The sequence below is a fragment of the Heterodontus francisci genome, unplaced genomic scaffold, assembly GCF_036365525.1.
Source record: "Heterodontus francisci isolate sHetFra1 unplaced genomic scaffold, sHetFra1.hap1 HAP1_SCAFFOLD_598, whole genome shotgun sequence".
In the NCBI taxonomy this organism is placed as follows: domain Eukaryota; kingdom Metazoa; phylum Chordata; class Chondrichthyes; order Heterodontiformes; family Heterodontidae; genus Heterodontus; species Heterodontus francisci.
Window position 1 is genome coordinate 238,955 of NW_027141529.1, and position 25,654 is coordinate 264,608.

Here is a 25,654-nt window from a genome sequence, read left to right on the forward strand (position 1 = left end):
CCATCCCTAGTTGGACTATCTACATATTGTTTCAACAAGCCCTCCCGGATGCTCCTTACAAATTCTGCCCCATCCAAGCCCCTAGCACTAAATGAGTCCCAGTCAATCTAGGGGAAGTTAAAATCACCCACCACAACAACCCTGTTACCTTTACATCTTTCCAAAATCTGTCTACATATCTGCTCCTCTACCTCCCGCTGGCTGTTGGGAGGCCTATAGAAAACCCCCAACATTGTGACTGAACCCTTCCTATTCCTGAGCTCCACCCATATTGCCTCGCTGCACGACCCCTCCGAGGTATCCTCCCGCAGTACAGCTGTGATATTCTCCTTCACCAGTAATGCAACTCCCCCACCCCTTTTACATCCCCCCTCTATCCCGCCTGAAGCTTCTAAATCCTGGAACATTTAGCTGCCAATCCTGTCCTTCCCTCAACCAAGTCTCTGTAATAGCAACAACATCATAGTTCCAAGTACTAATCCAAGCTCTAAGTTCATCTGCCTTACCTGTTATACTTCTCGCATTGAAACAAATGCACTTCAGACCACCAGTCCCGCTGTGCTCCACAACATCTCCCTGCCTGCTCTTCCTCTTAGGCAGCGCACCACCACCTTCTCGAGGGCAATTGGGGATGGGCAATAAATGTTGGCCTCGCCAGCAATGCCCACATCCCATGGATGAATAAAAAAAGTTAAGAGAATTAGGATAATGTTTCGGTCGGAATGGGCTTCAATACGAGTTTAGCGGATTGGAGGGATAGACTTCAGTGAGCTATGGGCTGAGCTTAGGCTATGAGATGATCTCAAATGCTTACTCAAGCATCCTACATATCTCATCAAAATCCATTCCTACCAACCCCGTTAGTAACTACCTTTAATTCTGCAATTGAACACTATCCCCCTCCTATCCTGGAACAAACCTACTGATTGTCAATTTCAGTGCGGTGAGACCGTCAAACAGAGGAACATTTGACTAAGGGTTTCCTGCAATAAGGTACCTTGAAGCTGAGGGTCACCCATGGTCTCTCCAAGGGAGCTGAGGAGCTGTCCTTATCCAGGATTGTTACAGACGGCAGCCCTCGGACAAGGCGATGGAACTTGAACACTGCATTTTGTTACTTTTTATTTTCCCCTTCACCCAAAATTAATTGCCTGTTTAAAAAAATATATACTTTATAAGGGAGAAATAGACGTGTGAGCTGCTTTAAGATTCTTCCTTTCTGAGCTGTTTATTTGGAGAATGGCAAGAGATCTTTGACCCAACAAGCTTTGATGTCAGGCTGTTAAACTGTTTACAGTTTTTACAGTTGTGCTCAAAGACAATTTTTCTCCCACAACTTTGGGCTTTAGTGAATATAAATTAAAATTAAAGAGAGATGACAAAGAGGAGAAACAATAGCAGCAAAAATTTTGTGTTCATTCAATTTTTGCAGGTGTTGAGGAATAAAGGGACGTATGAGAGTGTGGAACATGTGCAGCAAGAGAACTTTTGGATAGGGCCCAGCTCGGTGAGTATGTAATGAGGTGAAAAGCTGCAACTGATCTGATTTACTATACAACACAGTTAGATACTATACACTTTCGACTCTTTGCAGGATGCTCTCATTCATCTTGGAGCAAAGTTTTCTCCCTGCTTACGGAGGGATCAATCCATCTCAAAACTCATTGAGAAAGAGAGAGATCAGGAGAGGAACTCTGGCTGTTGTATTCAGAATGATAATTCCGGCTGTGTGCAGACATTGAAGGAAGATTGTTCGGTATGTTTGAGCACCTGGACTAGCTTGTGTCATTTGCATACACCTTGCCTTTCATTCCAATATTAGTGACTAAACCCCAGGAACTGACCTTGTCACCAGGAAGCTGATTTACCACTGTCTCCCTTGCATTGGAGGTATCTATTTGTTGAAGAGCATTGCTTCCATGTGTACTGGAGTGATGTGTTGTGTATAACTCCAATCCATTTGCTGTTTGTGAACTCTTTGATTCCTTTCCACAATGTTTCTCCAATGGTTGATGTGTTTTTGATCAAGTTTGACAAAGTATGATGTCAGAAACCCAGCTCAGGTCATCTTGTTGTACAGTTTGTTACTTTAGCTTCCTCACCATAGGAGTACAGCTGTCCAATCACAAAATTATTCCTGTGACCTGCTGACCTTTTCTATTTGCAAATACAGGAAACACTCGCTATGTTTGTAAAATGGCCGAATGCTGACGCTCCCTACCTGGAGTCCACCAATCGGAGTAGATCGTCAGGGGCGGTCTGTCATCAGGATCCGAGGCAAGTGAATCCTGATATCTGGTAGTTACCATTAGTCAGCACTTGTTGGCAATATCTCCCTCTCATACCACCTCCTGGTACCACCCCAATATTGCCACGATGCCTCTTTAACGTTTTCCCAATACCTACCCAATTTTATCTGGATTAAAACATTGGTACCAGTAATGGTGACCATGAAGCCATCAGTTTGTCATAAAAATCCATCTGGTCCACAAAGATTCTTCAGTGAAGGAAACCTACCATCCATACCCAGTGTGTGACTCCCATTCCAGACCAATCTGGGTGACTCTTAATTGCCTCCTAAAATGGCCTAGCAAGTTACTCAGTTACCATCAAAGATGAGAATAAATGTTGATCTTGCCAGCAAGGCCCATAACCTGAGAATGAATTCAAAACAGACTGTGTGACTAACTGTGCTGTCTTGTGTAGGACATGTGAGGAGCCTGCCTCTGCTGAACCACACATCTGGGAGGATGACATCACTCAGTGGCCTGTGAGTTTTGCTGTGATAATGTTTGATTGATGGTGGGGAGAATCTATGTACCTCAAAGCACAATGACAGCATTCTAGGTTTTCAACAAGAGGGAATCCAAACATCTCCCCTTGACATTCAATGGCATTACCATTAGTAAATCCTCCACCATCAACATCTGTGCAAGAAAGGGAGGCAACAGAAAGCAGGAAACTATAGGCCAGTTAGCCTAACATCTGTCATTGGAAAACTGCTGGAATCCATTATAAAGGAAGTCATAGCAGCACATCTAGAAAATAATAATGCAGTCAGGCAGAGTCAACATGGTTTTATGAAAGGGAAATGGTGTTTGACAAATCTATTAGTGTTCTTTGAGGATGTAACAGCAGGTGGAAAAGGGGAACCAGTAGATCAGGAGAGGCGGTGGAGTAGAGTGAATGTCACTAGACTAGAATATGGGTTCAAATTCCACCATGCTAGAATTCAATTAATAAATCTGGAATTTAAAAAAAACAATTAAAAAATTGCTGTAAAAACCCATCTGGTTCACTAATGTCCTTTAGGGAAGAAAATCTGCTGTCCTTACCTGGTCTGGCCTACGTGTGTCTCCAGACCCACAGCAATGTGGTTGACTCTTAACTGCCCTCTGAAATGGCCTAGCAAGACACTCAGTTGTATCAAACTGCTACAAAGCCTAAGAAAAGGAATGAAACCGGACGGACCACCCGGTATCAAACGAGGTACTAGAAATGACAACGCAAACCCAGTCCTTTCGACCCTGCAAAGTCCTCCTTACTAACATCTGGGGGCTTGTGCCGAAGTTGGGAGAGTTGTCCCACAGATTAGTCAAGCAACAGCCTGACATAGTCATACTCATGGAATCATACCTTACAGACAATGTCCCAGACACCCCCATGGCCATCCCGGGTATGTCCTGTCGCACTGGCAGCAGAAGTGATGCCACAGTGGTATATAGTTGGGAGGGAGCTGCCCTGGTAGTCCTCAACATTGATTCTGGACTTCATGAAGTCTCATAGCATCAGGTCAAACATGGACAAGGAAACCTCCTGCTGATTACCACCTAGCATCCCCCCTTAGCATCATTACTGGCCGACTCCTAAAGGACATAGCTGCTAGACTGGGTCTACGGCACGTGGTGAGGGACAAAATCTACTCGACCTCATCCTGACCAATCTACCTGTCTCAGATGCATCTGTGCCTGACGGTATTGATAGGAGTGACCACCACACAGTCCTGTCTTCACACTGAGGATATCCACCATGCTAAATGGGATTGACTTCGAACAGATCTAGCAATTGAAAAGTGGGCATCCATGAGGCATTGTGGGCCATCAGCAGCAGCAGAATTGTAGTCAACCACAATTTGTAACCTCATATCCCCCATTCTACAATTACCATCAAGCCAGGGGATCCCCTGGTTCAATGAAGAGTGCAGGAGGACATGCCAGCAGCAGCACCAGGCATCCCTCAAAATGAGGTGTCAACCTGGTGAAGCTAAAACACAGGACTACTTGCATGCCAAACAGTGTAAGCAGCATACAATAGACAGAGCTAAGCGATCCCATAACCAATGGATCAGATCTAAGCTCCGCCATCCTGCCACATCCAGTCGTGAATGTTGGTGGACAATTAAACAACTGACAGGAGAATGCTCCACAAATATCCCCATCCTCAACAAAGGGGGAGCCCAGCACATCAGTGCAAAAGATAAGGCTGAAGCATTTGCATCCATCTTCAGCCAGAAGTGCTGAGTTGATGATCCATTTCAGCCTCTTCCTGAGGTCCCCAGCATTACAGATGCCAGTCTTCAACCAATCTGATTCACACCACATAATATTAAGAAACAGCTGAAGGCACTGGATACTGCAAAGGCTCTGGGCCCTGACAACATTCGGCAATAGTACTGAAGAATTGTGCTCCTGAACTAGCCGTGCTACTAGCCAAGCTGTTCCAGTACAGCTACAACACTGGCATTCACCTGCAATGTGGAAAATTGCCCAGGTGTGTCCTGTGCACAAAAAGCAGGACAAATCTGACCCGGTCAATTAGCGTCCTATCAGTCTACTCTCGATCATCAGCAAAGAGATGGAAGGGGTGGTCAACAGTGCTATCAAGAGGCACCTGTTCACTGACGCTCAGTTTCGGTTCCACCAGGGGCACTCAGCTCCTGCACTCATTACAGCCTTGGTCTAAACATGGACAAAAGAGCTGAACTCCAGAGGTAAGGTGAGAGTGACTGCCCTTGACATCAAGGCAGGATTTGACCGAGTATGGCATCAAGGAGCCCGATCAAAACTGGAGTCAATGGGAATCAGGAGGAAAACTCTTCGCTGGTTGGAGTCGTACCTAGCGCAAAGGAAGATGGTTGTGGTTGTTGGAGGTCAATCATCTCAGCTGTAGGACATCACTGCAGGAGTTCCTCAGGGTAGTGTCCTAGGCCCAACCATCTTCAACTGCTTCATCAATGACCTTCCTTCAATCATAAGGTCAGAAATGGGGATGTTCGCTGATGATTACGCAATGTTCACCACCATTCACGACTCCTCAGATACTGAAGCAGTCCGTGTAGAAATGCAGCAAGACCTGGCCTATATCCAGGCTGGGCCTGATAAGTGGCAAGGAACATTCGTGCCACACAAGTGCCAGGCAATGACCAACTCCAACAAGAGAGAATCTAACCCTCTTCCCTTGGTGTTCAGTGGCATTACCATGGCTGAATCCCCCACTATCAACATCCTGGGGGTTACCATTGACCAGAAACAGAACTGGAGTAGCCATATAAATACCATGGCTACAAGAGCAGGTCAGAGGCTGAGAATTCTGTAGCGAGTAACTTACCTCCTGCCTCCCCAAAGCCTGGCCACCATCTACAAGGCACAAGTCAGGAGTGTGATGGAATATTCTCCACTTGCCTGGATGGGTGCAGCTCCAACAACACTCAAGAAGTTCGACACCATCCAGGACAAAGCAGCCCGCTTGATTGGCACCCCATCCACTAAATTTCACTCCCTCCACCACCGACGCACAGTGGCAGTAGTGTGTACCATCTACACAATGCACTGCAGCAACTCACCAAGTCTCCTTTGACAGCACCTTCCAAACCCTCGACCTCTACCACCCAGAAGGACAAGGGCAACAAATGCATGGGAACACCACCACCTGCAAGTTCTCCTTCAAGCCGCACACCATCCTGACTTGGAACTATATCACCGTTCCTTCACTGTCGCTGAGCCAAAATCCTGGAATTCCCTTCCTAACAGCACTGTGGGTGTACCGACACTCCTAGGACTGCAGCGGTTCAAGAAGGCAGCTCACCACCACCTTCTCAAGGCAATTAGGGATGGGCAATAAATGCTGGCCTGGCCAGCGTCGCCCACATCCCCCAAATGAATAAATACAAAAAAGTAGTGCATTTGGATTTCCAAAAGGCATTCGACAAGGTGTGACATAAAAGGTTACTGCACAAGATAGGAGGTCATGTTATTAGGGGTAATATATTAGCATGGATAGATGATTGACTAACTAACAGGAAACAGAGCACAAGATAAATGGGGCATTTTCAGATTGGCAACTGGTGGAGTGCTACAGGGATCCGTGCTGGGACGTCAACTATTTAGGATCGATATTCATGACTTGGATGAAGGGACTGAGTGCATTGTAGCCAAATATGCAGATGATACAAAGATAGGTAGGAAAGCAAGAACACAAGAAATAGGAGCAGGAGTAGACCATAGGGCCCATCGAGCCTGCTCCGCCATTCAATACGATCATGGCTGATCCTGGGCTTCAATTCCACTTTCCTGCCTGCTCCCCATATCCCTTGATTCCCTGCAAGACCAAAAATCTATCTATCCCAGTCTTAAATATATTCAATGATGGAGCATCTACAACCCTCTGGGGTAGAGAATTCCAAAGATTCACAACCTTTTAAGTGAAGTAATTTCTCCTCATCTCAGTCCTGAATGATTGACCCCTTAGCCTGAGACTGTGTCCCCGTGTTCTAGATTCCCTGACCAGTGGGAACAATCTCTCAGCTTCTACCCTATCAAACCCTTTCAGAATCTTGTATATCTCAATTAGATCACCTCTCATTCTTCGAAACTCCAGAGAATAGAAGCCTAATTTACTTAGCTTATCATCACAGGACAACCCCCTCATCCCAGAGACCAATTTAGTAAATCTTCACTGCACTGCCTCCAGTGCAAGTATATCCTTTCTTAAATGTGGAGACCAAAACTGCACACAGTATTCCAGGTGTGGTCTCACCAAAGCCCTGTACAATTTTAGTAAGACTTCTTTATTCCTGTACTCCAATCCCCTTGCAATAAAGGTCAACCTGCCATTTGTCTTTCTAATCACCCGCTGCACCTGCAAGTTAACTTTGCGTGTTCCTTGTACGAGTACCCACAAATGTCTCTGAACATCAACACTTACCAGTTCCACATCTTTTAAAAAATATTCTGCTTTTCTATTTTTACCACCAAAGTGAACAACTTCACACTTCCCTACATTATACTCCATTTGCCATCTTGTTGCCCACTCACTTGACCTGTCTATATTTCTTTGCAGCCTCTCTACATCATCCCCGCAGCTTACCTTTTCACCGAGCTTTGTATCATCAGCAAACTTAGATACATTACTCGCTGTCTCTTCATCCAAGTCATTAAATAGCTGAGGCCCCAGCACTGATCCTTGCAGCACCCCACTATTCACTGCCTGCCAACTTGAAAAGTCCCAGTTATGCCCACTCTCTGCTTCCTGTCTGTTAACCAATCCTCTATCCACTCTAATATATTACCCCCAACAGCATGAACCCTGATCTTGCCTATTAATCTTTTATGTGGCACCTCATCATAAGATCATAAGATCATAAGAACTAGGAGCAGGAGTAGGCCGTCCGGCCCCTCGAGCCTGCTCCGCCATTCAATAAGATCATGGCTGATCTTTTCGTGGACTCAGATCCACTTACCCGCACTCTCACCGTATCCCTTAATTCCATTATTGTTCTAAAAGATATCTACCTTAGCTTTAAAAACGTTTACTGAAGAAGCGTCAACTACTTCACTGGGCAAGGAATTCCATAGATTAACAACCCTCTGGGTGAAGAAGTTCCTTCTTAATTCAGTCCTAAATCTGCTCCCTCTAATCTTGAGGCTATGCCCTCTTGTCCTAGCTTCACCTGCCAGTGGAAACATCCTCTCTACTTGTATCTTATCTATTCCCTTCATAATTTTATATGTTTCTATAAGATCCCCCCTAATTCTTCTGAATTCCAATAAATATAATCCCAATCTACTCAGTCTCTCCTCATAAGCCAACCCCCTCAACTCCGGAATCAACCTAGTGAACCTCCTCTGCACCCTCTCCAGTGCCAGTACATCCTTTCTCAAGTAAGGAGACCAAAACTGCACACAGTACTCCAGGTGCGGCCTCACCAGTACCTTATACAGCTGCAACATAACCTCTCTGCTTTTAAACTCAATCCCTTTAGCAATGAAGGACAAAATTCCATTTGCCTTCCTAATTACTTGCTGTACCTGCAGACCAACCTTCTGTGATTCATCGAATGCCTTATGAAAATCCAGGTATGCTACATCTACTGGTTCCCCTTTATCTACCCTACTCGTTACATCCTCAAAAAATTCTAATAAATTTGTCAAGCAAGATCTCCCTTTATAGAGTCATAGAGTTGTACAGCATAGAAACAGGCCCTTCGGCCCACCGCGTCCATGCCGACCATAATGCCTATCTATACTAATCCCACCTGCCTGCATTAATTCCATATCCCTCTATGCCTTGCTCATTCAAGTACCTGTCCAGATGCCTCTTAAATGTCGCTACTGTTCCTGCCTCCACCACCTCCTCAGGCAGCTCATTCCAGATACCCACTATTCTTTGTGTGAAAAATTTACCCCTTTGATCCCCTTTAAACCTCCTCCCTCTCACCTTAAATCTATGCCCTCTAGTTTTACTCACCCCTACCATGGGAAACAGACTCTGGCTATCTACCCTATCTATGCCTCTCATAATTTTATATACCTCTATCATGTCCCCTCTTAGCCTCCTTTGCTCCAAGGAAAACAGACCCAGCCTATCCAATCTCTCTTTATAACTCAAGCCCTCCAAACCAGGCAACATCCTTGTGAATCTTTTCCGCACCCTCTCTAGCTTAATCACATCTTTCCTGTAGTGCGGCGACCAGAACTGCACACAGTACTCCAAATGCGGCCTAACCAACGTTATGTACAACTGTAACATGACGTCCCAACTCTTGTACTCAATGCCTCAGCCGATGAAGGCAAGCATGCCATATGCCTTCTTCACCACCCTGTCTACCTGTGTTGCCACTTTCAGGGAACTATGTACTTGCACCCCAAGGTCTCTCTGCTCAACAACACTCCCCAGGGCCCTGCCATTCACAGCATATGTCCTGTCCTGGTTTAAAAACCTTTAGCTAAAACCATGCTCACTTGTTCTAATCATACTATGTTTTTCCAAGTGCATTGTTAAGACTTCTTTAATAATAGTTTCCAGCAACTTCCCAACGACTGATGTTGGGCTAACTGGCTTGTAATTCCCTGTTTTCTCTCTCCCTCCTTTCTTGCAAAGTGGCATAACATTTGCCAACTTCCAATCTGATGAGACCATCCCTGAATCTAAGGAACTCTGGAATGTCCTAGCCGATGCATCCACTATCTCTGCAGCTATCTCTTTTAGAACCCGAGGATGTAGGCCATCTGGTCCTGGGGACTTGTCCCATTTTAGTCCCTTAAGTTTCTCCAATACTCTTTCTCAGCTGATATTAATTTCCTTAATTTCCTCAATGTTTTATCCCCTAGGTTACTGCCTATTACTGGTATGAAACTTGTGTCTTCTACTGTGAAGACAGACACAAAATATTTGTTCAGTTCCTCTGCCATTTCTTCATTCCCCATGATGATTTCTCCTGTCTCTGCCTCGAAGGGACCAACATCTACTTTAGCTACTCTCTTCTTTTTTATGTACTTATAAAAGCTCTTACAATATTGCTGGATAGTTTATTCTCATATCCTAATTTTTCCCTTTTTATCAACTTTTTGCTGGTTTCTAAAAGCAAGTTGTGAGGAGGACACAAAATGCCTGCAAAGAGATATAGATAGGTTAAGTGAGTGGGCAAAAATTTGACAGATGGTGTATAGTGTGGGAAATGTGAGTTTGTCCACTTTGCTGGGAAGAGTAGAAAAGCAGAATATTATCCTGGAGAGAGATTGCAGAATGCTGCAGTGCAGAGGAATCTGGGTGTCCTTGTATAAGAATCACAAAAAGTTAGAATGCAGGTACAGCAAGTAATTCAGAAAGCAAATGGCATTTATTGCAAAAAGGATGAAGTATAAAAGTAGAGAAATCTTGCCACAACTGTACAGGGCATTGGTGAGACCACACCTAGAGTACTATGTCAGTTTTGGTTTCCTTACTTAAGGAGGGACATACTTGCATTGGAGGCAGTTCAGAGAGGTTCACGAGGCTAATTCCTGTGATGAGGGGTTTGTCTTAAGATGGAAATGTTGAGTAGTTTGGGCCTAATTTCACTGGAGTTTAGAAGAATGAGAGGTAATCATTGAAATGTATTAGATTCTGAGGGGACTTGACAGGGTAGATGCTGAGGGGATGTTTCCCCTCGTGGGGGAATCTAGAACTAGGAGGCAAAGTTTCAAATTAAGGGGTCTCCCTTCTAAGATGGAGATGAGGAAGAATTTCTTCTCTCAGAGGGTTGTTAATCTTTGGAATTCTCTTCCCCAGCATGTAGTGGAGGCTGGGTCATTGAATATATTCAAGGCTGAGTTGGACAAGTTTTTGATCTACAAGGGAGTCAAGGGTTATGGGGGCAGACAGGAAAGTGGAGCTGAGGTCACAATCAGATCAGCTATGATCTTGTTGAATAGCGGAGCAGGCTCGAAGGGCCGAATGGCCTACTCCTGCTCCTATTTCTTATGTTCGTATGTTACCCTTGACCAGAAATGTAACTGGAGTAGCCATATAAATACCGTGGCTATAAGAACAAGTCAAAGGCTGGGAATTCTGTGGCAAGAAACTCCCCTCCTGACTCCCCAAAGCCACCATCTACAAGGCAGTAGTTAGGAGTGTGATGGAATACGATAGTGACGTTTAAGAGGCATCTTGACAAATACATGAATAGGATGGGAATAGAGGGATACGGACCCCGGAAGTGCAGAAGGTTTTAGTTTAGGCAGGCATCAAGATCGGCGCAGGCTTGGAGGGCCGAATGGCCTGTTCCTGTGCTGTACTGTTTTTTGCCTGGATGAATGCAGCTCCAACACTCAAGAAACTCCACACCATCCAAAATGAAACTGCCCGCTTGATTGGCACCCCATCCACCAACTTAAACATTCACTCCCACCACCTCTGGCACAAAGTGGCAACAGTGTGTACCATCTACAAGATGCACTGCAGCAACTTGCCAAGCCTCCTTCGACAGCACCTTCCAAACCCGTGACCTCTACCACCTAGAAGGACAAGGGCAGGAGGCACATGGGAATATCACCATTTGCAAGTTCCCCAAGCCACACACCATCCTGACTTGGGACTATATCACCGTTCCTTCACTGCTGCTGGAGCAAAAACCTGGAACTCCCTTCCTAACAGCGCTGTAGGTGTACCTACACCAGATGGACAGCAATGTCTCAATAAGGCAGTTCACCACCACCTCCTCAAGGGCAATTGGGATGGGCAATAAATGCTGTCCTTGCCAGCAATGCTCACATCCTATGAACAAATTTTTTTAAAATTCAGGAAACCAATTTTAAATGGTCTTTTAATGAGAAGGCATTCACTAAGCTAATGCACGTTCCATGAGTGGGTCCCATATAGCTTTGTCTACACAATTAAAGACCCATGCATTGGGGGCCAGGTGTTAGGTTGCATAGGTTCCTGTGTACCTTTGAGTATTGAAAATCCAGCTTTTACACAAATCTCACGAGAAGAGGTTTGGTCAGAACCCCAGCATTAATCACCTCAATGTTTGGGCTACTTTGTAAATCATAAAATCAAAGAGTCGACATGGCAGCAATGGAGGCCATTTGGCCCATAGAGCCCATGCATACCCTCTGTAGAGCAATCCAGTCAGTCCCATTCCTCTGCTCTCTCCCTATAGCCTTGGAAGTTTATTTCCCTCAAGTGCCCATCCAATTTCTTTTTGAAATCATTGATTGTCTCCACTTCCATCACCTTCATAGCCAGCGGGTTTCAGGTCATTACCATTCGATGCGTAAAAATGTTAAGTTCTTCCTCAATGTGGTTGACTGTTACATGTCCTCTGAAATGGCATAGCAAGCCACTCAGTTGTATCTAAACACAACGAAGTCAATAGAAAGGAATGAAACCGGACAGACCACCCGGTATCAACCAAGGGACTGGAAGCGACAACGCAAACCCAGCCCGATCGACCCTGCAAAGTCCTCCTTACTAACATCTGGGGGCTTGTGCCAAAGTTGGGAGAGTTGTCCCACAGACTAGTCAAGCAACAGCCTGACATAGTCATACTCATGGAATCATACCTTACAGACAATGTCCCAGACACTGCCATGGCCATCCCGGGTATGTCCTGTCGCACCGGCAGCAGAAGTGATGGCACAGTGGTATATAGTTGGGAGGGAGCTGCCCTGGTAGTCCTCAACATTGATTCTGGACCCCATGAAGTCTCATAGCATCAGGTCAAACATGGACAAGGAAACCTCCTGCTGATTACCACCTACCGCCCTCCCTCAGCTGATGACTCAGTACTCCACCATGTTGAACACCACTTGGAGGAAGCACTGAGGGTGGCGAGGGCGCAGAATGTACTCTGGGTGGGGGACTTCAATGTCTATCACCAAGAGTGGCTCTGTAGCACCACTCCTGACTGAGCTGGCCGAGTCCTAAAGGACATAGCTGCTCGACTGGGTATGTGGCAGGTGGTAAGGGAACCAACAAGAGGGAAAAACATACTTGACCTTGTCCTCACCAATCTGCCTGCCGCAGATGCATCTGCCATGACAGTATTGATAGGACTGACCACCTCACAGTCCTTGTGGAGACCAAGTCCTATCTTCACATTGAGGATACCCTCCATCGTGTTGTGTGGCACTACCACCGTGCTAAATGGGATAGATTTTGAACAGATCTAGCAATGCAAAACTGGACATCCGTGAGGCGCTGTGGGCCATCAGCAGCAGGAGAATTGTATTCAACCACAATCTGTAACCTCATGGCCCGGCATATCCCCCACTCTACCATTACCATAAAGCCAGGAGACCAACCCTGGTTCAATGAAGAGTGTAGGAGGGCATGCCAGGAGCAGCACCAGGTGAACTTCAAAATGAGGTGTCAACCTGGTGAAGCTACAACAGAGGACTAGTTGTGTGTCAAACAGCATTAGCAGCATGCGATAGAGAGAGCTAAGCGATCCCATAACCAATGGATCAGATCTAAGCTCTGCTGTCTGGTGGACAATTAAACAGCTAACTGGAGAAAATAAAAACACGAAATGCTGGAAATACTCAGCAGGTCTGGCAGCGTCTGTGGAGAGAGAAGCAGAGTTAACGTTTCAGGTCAGTGATCCTTCTTCAGAACTCACTGGAGCTAACTGGAGGAGGTGTCTCCACAAATATCCCCATCCTCAATGATGGGGGAGCCCAGCACATCAGTGTGAAAGATAAGGCTGAAGCATTTGCAACAATCTTTAGCCAGAATTGCTGAGTTGATGATCCATCTCGGCCTCCTCCTGATGTCCCCAGCATCACAGATGCCAGACTTCAGCCAATTCGTTCACTCCGTGTGATATCAAGAAATGACTGAAGACACTGGATACTGCAAAAGCTATAGGCCCTGACAATATTCCGGCAATAGTACTGAAGACCTGTGCTCCAGAACTTGCCGCGCCCCGAGCCAAGCTGTTCCAGTGAAGCTACAACACTGGCATCTACCCTGCAATGTGGTAAATTGCCCAGGTATGTCCTGTACACAAAAAACAGGACAAGTCCAACCTGGCCAATTACCGCCCCATCAGTCTACTCTCAATTATCAGTAAAGTGATGGAAGGCATCATCAACAGTGTCATCAAGCGGCACTTGCTTAGCAATAACCTGCTCAGTGACGCTCAGTTTGGGTTCCGCCAGGGCCACTCCGCTCCTGACCTCATTACAGCCTTGGTTCAAACATGAACAAAACAGCTGAACTCCAGAGGTGAGATGAGAGTGACTGCCCTTGACATCAAGGCAGGATTTGACCGAGTATGGCATCAAGGAGCCCGAAGAAAACTGAAGTCAATGGGAATCAGGGGGAAAACTCTCCGCTGGTTGGAGTCATACCTAGCACAAAGGAAGAAGGTTCTGGTTGTTGGAGGTCAATCATCTCAGCTCCAGGACATCACTGCAGGAGTTCCTCAGGGTAGTGTCCTAGGCCCAACCATCTTCGGCTGCATCATCAATGGCCTTCCTTCAATCATAAGGTCAGAAGTGGGGATGTTCGCTGATGATTGCACAATGTTCAGCACCATTCGTGACTCCTCAGATTCTGAAACAGTCCGTGTAGAAATGCAGCAAGACCTGGACAATATCCAGGCTTGGGCTGATAAGTGGCAAGTAACATTCGTGCCACACAAGTGACAGGCAATGACAATCCCCAACAAGAGAATCTAACCATCTCCCCTTGACATTACAATCGCTGAATACCCCACTATCAACACCCGAGGGGCTACCATTGACTAGAAACTGAACTGAAGTAGCCATATAAATACCATGGCTACAAGAGCAGGTCAGAGGCTAGGAATCCTGAGGCAAGTAACTCACCTCCTGACTCCCCAAAGCCTGACACATCTCTTGCCCAAACCTTTAAATCTGTGTTCCGTAGTCCATGTACTATCAGGGAATTGCTTTTCTTTGTCGACGTTATCTAAACCTGTTATAATCTTGTACACATCTATAAGATCTCCCTTTAACATCCTGTGCTCCAAGGAGAACAATCCCAGATTCTCCAACCTAACCTTGTAACTAAAATCTCTCACCCCTGGACCCATTCTGGTAAATCTCCTCTGCACCCTCTCAAGGTCCCTCACATCCGTCCGAAAGTTTGGTGACCAGAACTGGAGTCAATACTCCAGTTGTGGCCTAACCAGAGCTTAATAAAGGTTCAGCATAACTTCACAGAATCAGAGATTAGTTACAGCACAGAACGAGGCCCTTTGGCCTGTCATGTCTGTGCCAGTTCTCTGCAAAAGCAACTCACAATTGACCCGCTCCCCAGCCCTTTCCCCATAGCCTTGCAGATTTTCTCTCTTCAGATAATTATCTAATTCTCCTTTGAAGACCTCAATTGACTCTGCCTCCACCACACTGTCAGAATGAGCATTTCAGATCCTAAACACTCACTGAACCTGCCTCCACCACACTCTCCGGCAGTGCATTCCAGATGCTAAACACTCACTGAACCTGCCTCCACCACACTCTCAGGCAGTGCATTCCAGATCCTAAACACTCACTGAACCTGCCTCCACCACACTCTCAGACAGTGCATTCCAGATCCTAAACATTCACTTAACCTGCCTCCACCACACTCTCAGGCAGTACATTCCAGATCCTAAACACTCACTGAACCTGCCTCCACCACACTCTCAGGCAGTGCATTCCAGATGCTAAACACTCACTGAACCTGCCTCCACCACACTCTCAGACAGTGCATTCCAGATCCTAAACACTCACTGAACCTGCCTCCACCACACTCTCAGACAGTGCATGCCGGATCCTAAACACTCACTTAACCTGCCTCCACCACACTCTCAGACAGTGCATTCCGGATCCTAATCACACACTAAACCTGCCTCCACCACACTCTCAGACAGTGCATTCCGGATCCTAAACACTCACTGAACCTGCCTCCACCACACTCTCAGACAGTGCATGCCGGATCCTAAACACTCACTGAACCTGCCTCCACCACACTCTCAGACAGTGCATTCCGGATCCTAAACACACACTAAACCTGCCTCCACCACACTCTCAGACAGTGCATGCCGGATCCTAAACACTCACTGAACCTGCCTCCACCACACTCTCAGACAGTGCATGCCGGATCCTAAACACTCACTTAACCTGCCTCCACCACACTCTCAGACAGTGCATTCCGGATCCTAAACACACACTAAACCTGCCTCCACCACACTCTCAGACAGTGCATTCCAGATCCTAAACACTCACTGAACCTGCCTCCACCACACTCTCAGACAGTGCATTCCAGATCCTAAACACACACTGAACCTGCCTCCACCACACTCTCAGACAGTGCATTCCAGATCCTAAACACTCACTTAACCTGCCTCCACCACACTCTCAGACAGTGCATTCCAGATCCTAAACACACACTGACCCTGCCTCCACCACACTCTCAGACAGTGCATTCCGGATCCTAAACACACACTAAACCTGCCTCCACCACACTCTCAGACAGTGCATTCCAGATCCTAAACACTCACTGAACCTGCCTCCACCACACTCTCAGACAGTGCATTCCAGATCCTAAACACTCACTGAACCTGCCTCCACCACACTCTCAGACAGTGCATTCCGGATCCTAAACACTCACTGAACCTGCCTCCACCACACTCTCAGACAGTGCATTCCAGATCCTAAACACTCACTGAACCTGCCTCCACCACACTCTCAGACAGTGCATTCCAGATCCTAAACACTCACTGAACCTGCCTCCACCACACTCTCGGACAGTGCATTCCACATCCTAAACACTCACTTAACCTGCCTCCACCACACTCTCGGACAGTGCATTCCACATCCTAAACACTCACTTAACCTGCCTCCACCACACTCTCGGACAGTGCATTCCACATCCTAAACACTCACTTAACCTGCCTCCACCACACTCTCGGACAGTGCATTCCACATCCTAAACACTCACTTAACCTGCCTCCACCACACTCTCAGGCAGTGCATTGCAGATCCTAAACACTCACTTAACCTGCCTCCACCACACTCTCAGGCAGTGCATTCCAGATCCTAAACACTCACTTAACCTGCCTCCACCACACTCTCAGGCAGTGCATTCCACATCCTAAACACTCACTGAACCTGCCTCCACCACACACTCAGAGACAGTGTATTCCAGATCCTAAATACTCACTGAACCTGCCTCCACCACATTCTCAGACAGTGCATTCCAGATCCTAAATACTCACTGAACCTGCCTCCACCACACTCTCAGACAGTGCATTCCAGATACTAAATACTCACTGAACCTGCCTCCACCACACTCTCAGACAGTGTATTCCAGATCCGAAACACTCACTGAACCTGCCTCCACCACACTCTCAGACCGTGCATTCCAGATCCTAAATACTCACTGAACCTGCCTCCACCACACTCTCAGACAGTGCATTCCAGATCCTAAACACTCACTGAACCTGCCTCCACCACACTCTCAGACAGTGCATTCCAGATCCTAAACACTCACTGAACCTGCCTCCACCACACTCTCAGACAGTGCATTCCAGATCCTAAACACTCACTGAACCTGCCTCCACCACACTCTCAGACAGTGCATTCCACATCCTAAACACTCACTGAACTTGCCTCCACCACACTCTGAGACAGTGTATTCCAGATCCTAAACACTCACTGAACCTGCCTCCACCACACTCTCAGACAGTGCATTCCAGATCCTAAACACTCACTGAACCTGCCTCCACCACACTCTCAGGCAGTGCATTCCAGATCCTAAATACTCACTGAACCTGCCTCCACCTCAGTCTCAGACAGTGCATTCCAGATCCTAAACACTCACTGAACCTGCCTCCACCACACTCTCAGACAGTGCATTCCAGATCCTAAACACACACTGAACCTGCCTCCACCACACTCTCAGACAGTGCATTCCAGATCCTAAACACTCACTGAACCTGCCTCCACCACACTCTCAGACAGTGCATTCCAGATCCTAAACACTCACTGAACCTGCCTCCACCACACTCTCAGACAGTGCATTCCAGATCCTAAACACACACTGAAACTGCCTCCACCACACTCTCAGGCAGTGCATTCCAGATCCTAAACACTCACTTAACCTGCCTCCACCACACTCTCAGGCAGTGCATTCCAGATCCTAAACACTCACTTAACCTGCCTCCACCACACTCTCGGACAGTGCATTCCACATCCTAAACACTCACTGAAACTGCCTCCACCACATTCTCAGACAGTGCATTCCAGATCCTAAACACTCACTGAACTTGCCTCCACCACACTCTGAGACAGTGTATTCCAGATCCGAAACACTCACTGAACCTGCCTCCACCACACTCTCAGACCGTGCATTCCAGATCCTAAACACTCACTGAACCTGCCTCCACCACACTCTCAGACAGTGCATTCCAGATCCTAAACACTCACTGAACCTGCCTCCACCACACTCTCAGACAGTGCATTCCACATCCTAAACACTCACTGAACTTGCCTCCACCACACTCTGAGACAGTGTATTCCAGATCCTAAACACTCACTGAACCTGCCTCCACCACACTCTCAGACAGTGCATTCCAGATCCTAAACACTCACTGAACCTGCCTCCACCACACTCTCAGGCAGTGCATTCCAGATCCTAAATACTCACTGAACCTGCCTCCACCTCAGTCTCAGACAGTGCATTCCAGATCCTAAACACTCACTGAACCTGCCTCCACCTCAGTCTCAGACAGTGCATTCCAGATCCTAAACACTCACTGAACCTGCCTCCACCAGACTCTCAGACAGTGCATTCCAGATCCTAAACACTCACTGAACCTGCCTCCACCAGACTCTCAGACAGTGCATTCCAGATCCTAAACACACACTGAACCTGCCTCCACCACACTCTCAGACAGTGCATTCCAGATCCTAAACACACACTGAACCTGCCTCCACCACACTCTCAGACAGTGCATTCCAGATCCTAAACACTCACTGAACCTGCCTCCACCACACTCTCAGACAGTGCATTCCAGTTCCTAAACACTCACTGAACCTGCCTCCACCTCAGTCTCAGACAGTGCATTCCAGATCCTAAACACACACTGAACCTGCCTCCACCACACTCTCAGACAGTGCATTCCAGATCCTAAACACTCACTGAACCTGCCTCCACCACACTCTCAGGCAGTGCATTCCAGATCCTAAACACACACTGAACCTGCCTCCACCACACTCTCAGACAGTGCATTCCAGATCCTAAACACTCACTGAACCTGCCTCCACCACACTCTCAGGCAGTGCATTCCAGATCCTAAACACACACTGAACCTGCCTCCACCTCAGTCTCAGACAGTGCATTCCAGATCCTAAACACTTGCTATGTAAAATCGTTTTTCCTCATGTCACCATTACTTCTTTTGCCAATTACCTTAAATTGGTTTCTGGATCCTTCTGCCAATGGGAACAGTTTCGCCCTATTTACTATGTCAAAACTGCTCATTATTTTGAACACCTCTATCAAATCTCCTTTTATTCTTTCCTTCTCCAAGGAGAACAGCCCCAGCTTCTTCAATCTATCCACGTAACTGAAGTTCCTCATCCCTGGAACCATTCTTGTGAATCCTTTCTGCACCCTCTCGAATGCATTAACAGCCTTCCTAAAGTGTGGTGCCCAGAACTGGACACAATTATTCAGCTGAGGCCAAACCAGTGTTTATGAAGATCACCATAACTTCCTTGCTTTTGTACTCTATGCCCCTATTTAATAAAATCCCGGTTCCCATATACTTTATTAGCCGCTTTCTCAACCTGCCCTGCATCCTTCAATGATTTGTGCAGATATACCCCCAGGTCCCTCTGCTATTGCACCCACTTTAGAATTGTACCCTTTAATTTATATTGTCTCTCCTTGTTCTTCCTACCAAGATGAATCACTTCACACTTCTCTGCATTATATTTCATATGTCACTTGTCCGCCTATTCCACCAACCTGTCTCTGTCCTTTTGAAGTCTATCTCTATCCTCCTCACAGTTCACAATACTTCCAAGTTTTGTCTCATCTGCAGGCTTTGAAATTGTGCCCTGCAACCCCAAGTCTAGGTCATTAATATACATCGCGAAAAGCAGGGGTCCTAACATCGACCCTGGGGAACTCCACAATATTTCTTTCTCCAATTTGAAAAACAATCATTCACAACTACACTCTATTTCCTGTCACTCAGCCAATTATGTATCCATGTTGCTACTGTCCCTTTTATTCCATGGGCTCTAACTTTGCTCACAAGCCTGTTATGTGGCTCTTTATCAAATGCCTTTTGGAAGTCCATGTACATCACATCAACCACATTGCCCTCATCAACCCTCTCTGTTACTTCACCAAAAAGCTCAAGCAATAGAGGTGCAACATCTGTGGTTTTTCAATCCATTGGGAACTTTCCAGAGACTAGAAAATTTTGGAAGTTTCCAACCATTGCATCCACTATCTCTGCAGCCACTTCTTTTAAGACCCGAGGATGCAGGCCATCAGGTCCAGAGGACTTGTCAACCTTTAGTCCCATCAGTCTTCCTAGTGCTTTTTCTCTCGTGATAGTGATTGTTTGTTTTAATTTCCTCCCTCTTTTGCCTCTTGATTTTCTACTATTCTTGGGATGCTTTTTGTGTTTTCTACTGTGAAGACAGACATAAAATACTTGTTCAAAGTCTCTGCCATTTCCTTGTTTCCCATTATTAATTCCCCAGTCTCATCCTCTAAGGGACCAACACTTACCTTAGCTACTCTATTCCTTTTTATATATTTGTAGAAGCTTTTCCTGTCTGTTTATATATTTCTTGCTAGTTTACTCTCATTCTCTAATTTCTCTCTTTAAATCATCCTCTGCTGGTTTCTCTGGCCTACCACTAATCTTTGCAGCATTGTGCGGCTTTTCTTGCAATTTGATACCATCCTTAACTTCCTTATTTAGCCAGGGATGGTGCATCCTTCTCATCGAGTCTTTCTTTCTCAATGGAATGTATCTTTGTTGAAAGTTATGAAATATCTCCTTAAATGTCTGCCGTTGCTTCTCTACCGGCTTGCCTTTTAACCTATTTTCTCAGTGTACTTTAGCCAACTCTGACTTCATACCTTTGTACTTGTCTTTATTTAAGTTTAATACTAGTTTCGGACTCAAGTTTCTCACCTACAAACTGAATTTGAAATTCTATCATGTTATAATTGTTCTTCCCTGGAGGATCCTTTACTATGAGATCATGAATTAATCCTGTCTCATTATGCATTACCAGGTCTAAAATAGCCTGTTCCTTGGTTTGTTCCACAATGTATTGGTCTAAGAAACTGTCATAAATACGCTGTATGAACTCATCCTCCACGTTACCTTTGCCAATTTGATTTGTCCAATCTGTATGAAGATTAAAATCACCCATGATTATTGAGTACCTTTCCGACAAGCCCCCATTATATTTCTTGATATATATTCTGTCCTGCAGTGTAGCTTCTGTTAGGGGGTCTATAAATTACTCCCATCAGTGACTTTCCTTTGCTGTTTCTTGACTTCACCCAAACTTATTCTACATCTTGATCTTCCGAGCCAAAGTCATTTCTCACTACTGTACTAATTTCATCCTTTATTAACTGAGCTTCCCCACCTCCTTTTCCTTTGTTCCTATTGTTACGAACAGGTGATGAAGGGGTCTAGGACTCCCCTCTCTGCCTTTTCCTAGTTTGGCCCTAACTGGGTTTAACTTTTAAAACACTGCTCTCCAATTGTAATTGCAAAGAAATCAACCAGACAGGTTTTCTGAGATTTATACAAGAAAGGTGTAAGTTTATTAACCTTAAAACTCTACCTCAGTTAAAACTGCTAAAAATATGACATGACCATGCAAGTGTGCATATGCAATAAACACACATGCAAATAGAGACAGAGGAGGAGAAAGAATTAAAGGGGAAGGTTTGAAGTAATAGATGGAGTTCAGTTACTGGTTTTGGGTTGGATGTAAAGTCTTTATTTGAAGTTAAGTCTTGCAGTTCTCGTTGGAGCCCAGTGCACACTTTCAAACTTGTTTCGCTGGTCTTCTGTTTCGAGGCTTAAGTTACTTCCAGGGGTCCCTGGAACTTCATGTGAGAGACAGAGACAGAGAGAGGGAAACCTTCGTTCTTGAGGTTCAATTGCAGTCTCTTCCAAAAACTGTTCTGTGAGCACAATTCAATCAACTCCAGGTTGGCCAGCAGGTTAGTCATGTGACTAGCTTTTTGCTTGAGACAGCCTCGCCTGCGAGGTTTCTGGATTCCTCCAAGCTTACCAGACAGTCTCAGTGGGGGGTGGAATGCTGGCTCTTACACATTCAATGACTCTCAAAGTCTCTTGATCATCACTATTGACAAAACCCATCTGGCTAATTGAATCTGGGAGTACTCCCATTGTCTCTCAGTACCACTGTCTTTGTGAATATAAATGTGCGGCCATGTTTTCAGCCACTGTTCTGTGGTCTTTTTTAAAACAAGTTATTTCAATGTCCAGTAAACGTTCAAATAATAATGTTCCAATTGATGAAATTAATATGCCTCATTTTGGCAGGTGTGATTTCCGTCACACTATCCTTTCAAAATGTCAAATATCCTTGAATATTCAGTTCCCAGCTTTGGTCACCTTGCAACCAAATCTCTGTAATGGCTATCAGATCATATCCATTTATTTCTATTTGTGCCATCAATTCAGCGATCTTGTCACCAGTGCTGCATGCATTCAGATAAAGAGCCTTCAATTCTGTCTTTTTACCATTTTTATTTACTCTGACCTTATTAACTGGTGCACTCTTATAGAGTCATAGAGTTATACAGCACAGAAACAGGCCCTTCGGCCCACCGTGTCTGCACCGGCCATCAAGCCTGTCTATTCTAATCCCATTTTCCAGCACTTGGCCCATAGCCTTGTATGCTATGGCGTTTCAAGTGCTCATCTAAATACTTCTTAAATGTTGTGAGGGTTCCTGCCTCTACCACCTCTTCAGGCAATGCATTCCAGATTCTGGGAGAAATTTTTTTTCCTCAAATCCCCTCTAAACCTCCTGCCCCTTACCTTAAATCTATGCCCCCTGGTTATTGACCCCCCCCGCTAAGGGAAAACGTTTCTTCCTATCTAACCTATCTATGCCCCTCATAATTTTGTTTACCTCAATCATGTCCCCCCTCAGCCTTCTCTGCTTTAAGGAAAACAACCCTAGCCTTTTCAGTCTCTCTTCATAGCTGAAATGCTCCAGTCCAGGCAACATCCTGGTGAATCTCCTCTGCACCCTCTCCAGTGCAATCACATCCTTCCTATAGTGTGGTGCCCAGAACTGTACACAGTACTCCAGCTGTGGCCTAACTAGCATTTTATATAGCTCCATCATAACCTCCCTGCTCTTATAATCTATGCCTCGGCTAATAAAGACAAGTATCCCATAGGCCTTCCTAACCACCTTATCTACCTGTGCTGCTGCCTTCAGTGATCTATGGGCAAGTACACCAAGATCCCTCTGACCTTCTGTACTTCCTAGGGTCCTACCATCCATTGTATATTCCCTTGCCTTGTTAGTCCTCCCAAAATGCATCACCTCACACATCCCTGCCCTGCACTATTGCTTTGTCATTTCTCTTTAACTTTCTAAATTTCCCCTCACCTGAACCCTCCCCCGCGGCCCCCCCCCCCCACCATTATTTAGTTTAAAGCCCTCTCTACAGCCCTAGTTATTTGATTCACTGGGACACTGGTCACAGCGCAGTTCTAGTGAAGCCCGTCCCAACAGAACAGCTCCCTCTTTCCCCACTACTGGTGCCAGTGCCCCGTGAATTGAAACCCATTTCTCCCACACCAATCTTTCAGCCACGCATTCAACTCTCTGATCTTATTTACCCTGGGCCAATTTGCTCGTGGCATAGGTTGTAATCCAAAGATTATTACCTTTCTGGTTCTGCTTTTTAATTTAGTCCCTAGCTGCTCATACTCCCTTAGTAGAACCTCTTTCTTAGTCCTGCCTATGTCTTTGGTACCCACATGGACCACGGCAACTGAATCCTTCCCCTCCTTCTTCAAGTTCCCCTCCAACCCCGAGCAAATGTCGATAACTTTGGCACCGGGCAGGCAACACAGACTTTGGAACTCACACTTCTGGCTGCAGAGAGCAGCATCTATCCCCCTAACCATACTGTCCCATACTACTACTACTACAGTCCTTTTTACTCCCCAACTTGAATGGCCCCCTGTACCACAGTGCTGCTGTCAGTTTTCTCATCCTCCCTGCAGTCCCTTCTCTTGTTACCTGTTAAACAAGTGCAAGCACAGTACCTTCCAGATCCCCATACCTGCCTCACTCGTAGCCACACCCTCCTGTCCCTAACCACGGGCCACTTCTGGAGTAGTTCACCTCCTGGAACAAAGTGTCCAGGTAACTTCCTGCCTCCCTGATGCATCGCAGTGTCCAGAGTTCCTCAAGCCGCAGACACACGGGTGTTCACCAGCTTCCCACATGTTCCAACTCCAGCACATCACTGTCTCTGCCATGTCTATTTCATTTTATTTAGCGAATTAGGGTTTCAAGTTTTGAAATGTTATTCAATGAATTATTTATATGAAGTAGTTTAACTAGTTAAGCTATAAATTTAATACAATACTTGTATCTCCCCAGTCTTTGTTTAAACTACGACCCTGGTTTAGAGAAAAAAAACGTATAACTCATCTGCCACTTGTCTGCCCATTTCTGCTAGGCTAACATGTCCTGTTGCAGTCAATTGGTATCATCCTCACTGTTTATCACACCTCCAAGTTTGGTATCATTGGAAAATTTTGAAATTTTACTCTGTATTCCAATATCCAAGTCATCTATATATCAATAAAGCAGTGGTCCTAGCACTGACCCTTTGGGAACACCACTGTGTACCATCCTCCAGGCTGAAAAACAACCATTTGCCACAACACACTGTTTTCTGTCCTTAAGCCAATTTTTTTTTACCCATGAGCCTCAATTCTGTTAGCCAGCTTTTTATGTGCTATTTTGTCAAATGCTTTCTTAAAATCCATATGGACAACAAGCACTGCATTCCCTTCATCAATCTTCTCTGTTACTTCATCAAAAAATTCAATTGGATTAGTCAAACATGATCTGCCTTTTACAAATCCTTGCTGTCTCTCCTTAATTAACTCAAACAAATCCAAGTGCCTGTTGATTTTTTTCCCCTGATGATTGTTTCTGAAACCTTACCCACCACTGATGTTAAACTGACCAGCCTGTAGTTACTGAGAATGTCTTTACACCCTTTCTTGAACAAGGGTGTCACATTTGCCACTCTCCAATCCTGTAGCATCTCCCCTGTATCTAGGGGCTTTGGGAAAAAGGTGGGGGAGAGGGACTAGGTGAGTTACTCTTGCAGAGAGCCAGCACACACACGATGGACCAAATGGTTTTTTTCCTATGCTGTAACCATCCTGTGATTCTATGGAAGATTATGGCAAGCCCTTTAGCTATCTCCATCCCACTTCCTTCAGCAACATGGGATGCAAGCCACCTGGACTAGGCAACTTATCCACTCTAAGCATAGCCAGCCTTTCCAGTACATCCTGCCTATTGTGAGAATAAGAAATACTGAAATGTTGTTTCTACAGCTTGTGGAAAGTTACCAAGAAGTCATTTGTGCACAACATAATGAAATCACTGAAAAAGAGAAATGATAAGGATATGTAAGTGGAGACCTTAAGACAGTACATCACTGACAAAGAGAACTGATAAGGGTATGTAAGTGGAGACCTTAAGACAGTACATCACTGAAAAAGAGAATTGATAAGGGTATGTAAGTACAGACCTTGGGACAGTACATCACTTAAAAATTGTGCTTAGGCAGATAAAAGAGAAACAGCAAGAGT

General features: G+C 45.6%; 1 protein-coding gene across 7 annotated transcripts in view; it reads left to right on the plus strand.

Annotated features, from left to right (window-relative positions):
* Positions 1–25,654, plus strand: part of LOC137363985 (inactive rhomboid protein 2-like) — a 194,757-nt gene that overhangs the window by 152,976 nt on the left and 16,127 nt on the right. For all 7 annotated transcript variants that reach the window (XM_068027474.1, XM_068027480.1, XM_068027475.1 and 4 more), the window contains 4 exons: positions 1,433–1,507; positions 1,595–1,756; positions 2,174–2,277; positions 2,707–2,770. In XM_068027474.1, coding sequence (XP_067883575.1) covers positions 1,433–1,507; positions 1,595–1,756; positions 2,174–2,277; positions 2,707–2,770 — 405 coding nt within the window. The remainder of the gene's footprint in view (positions 1–1,432; positions 1,508–1,594; positions 1,757–2,173; positions 2,278–2,706; positions 2,771–25,654) is intronic.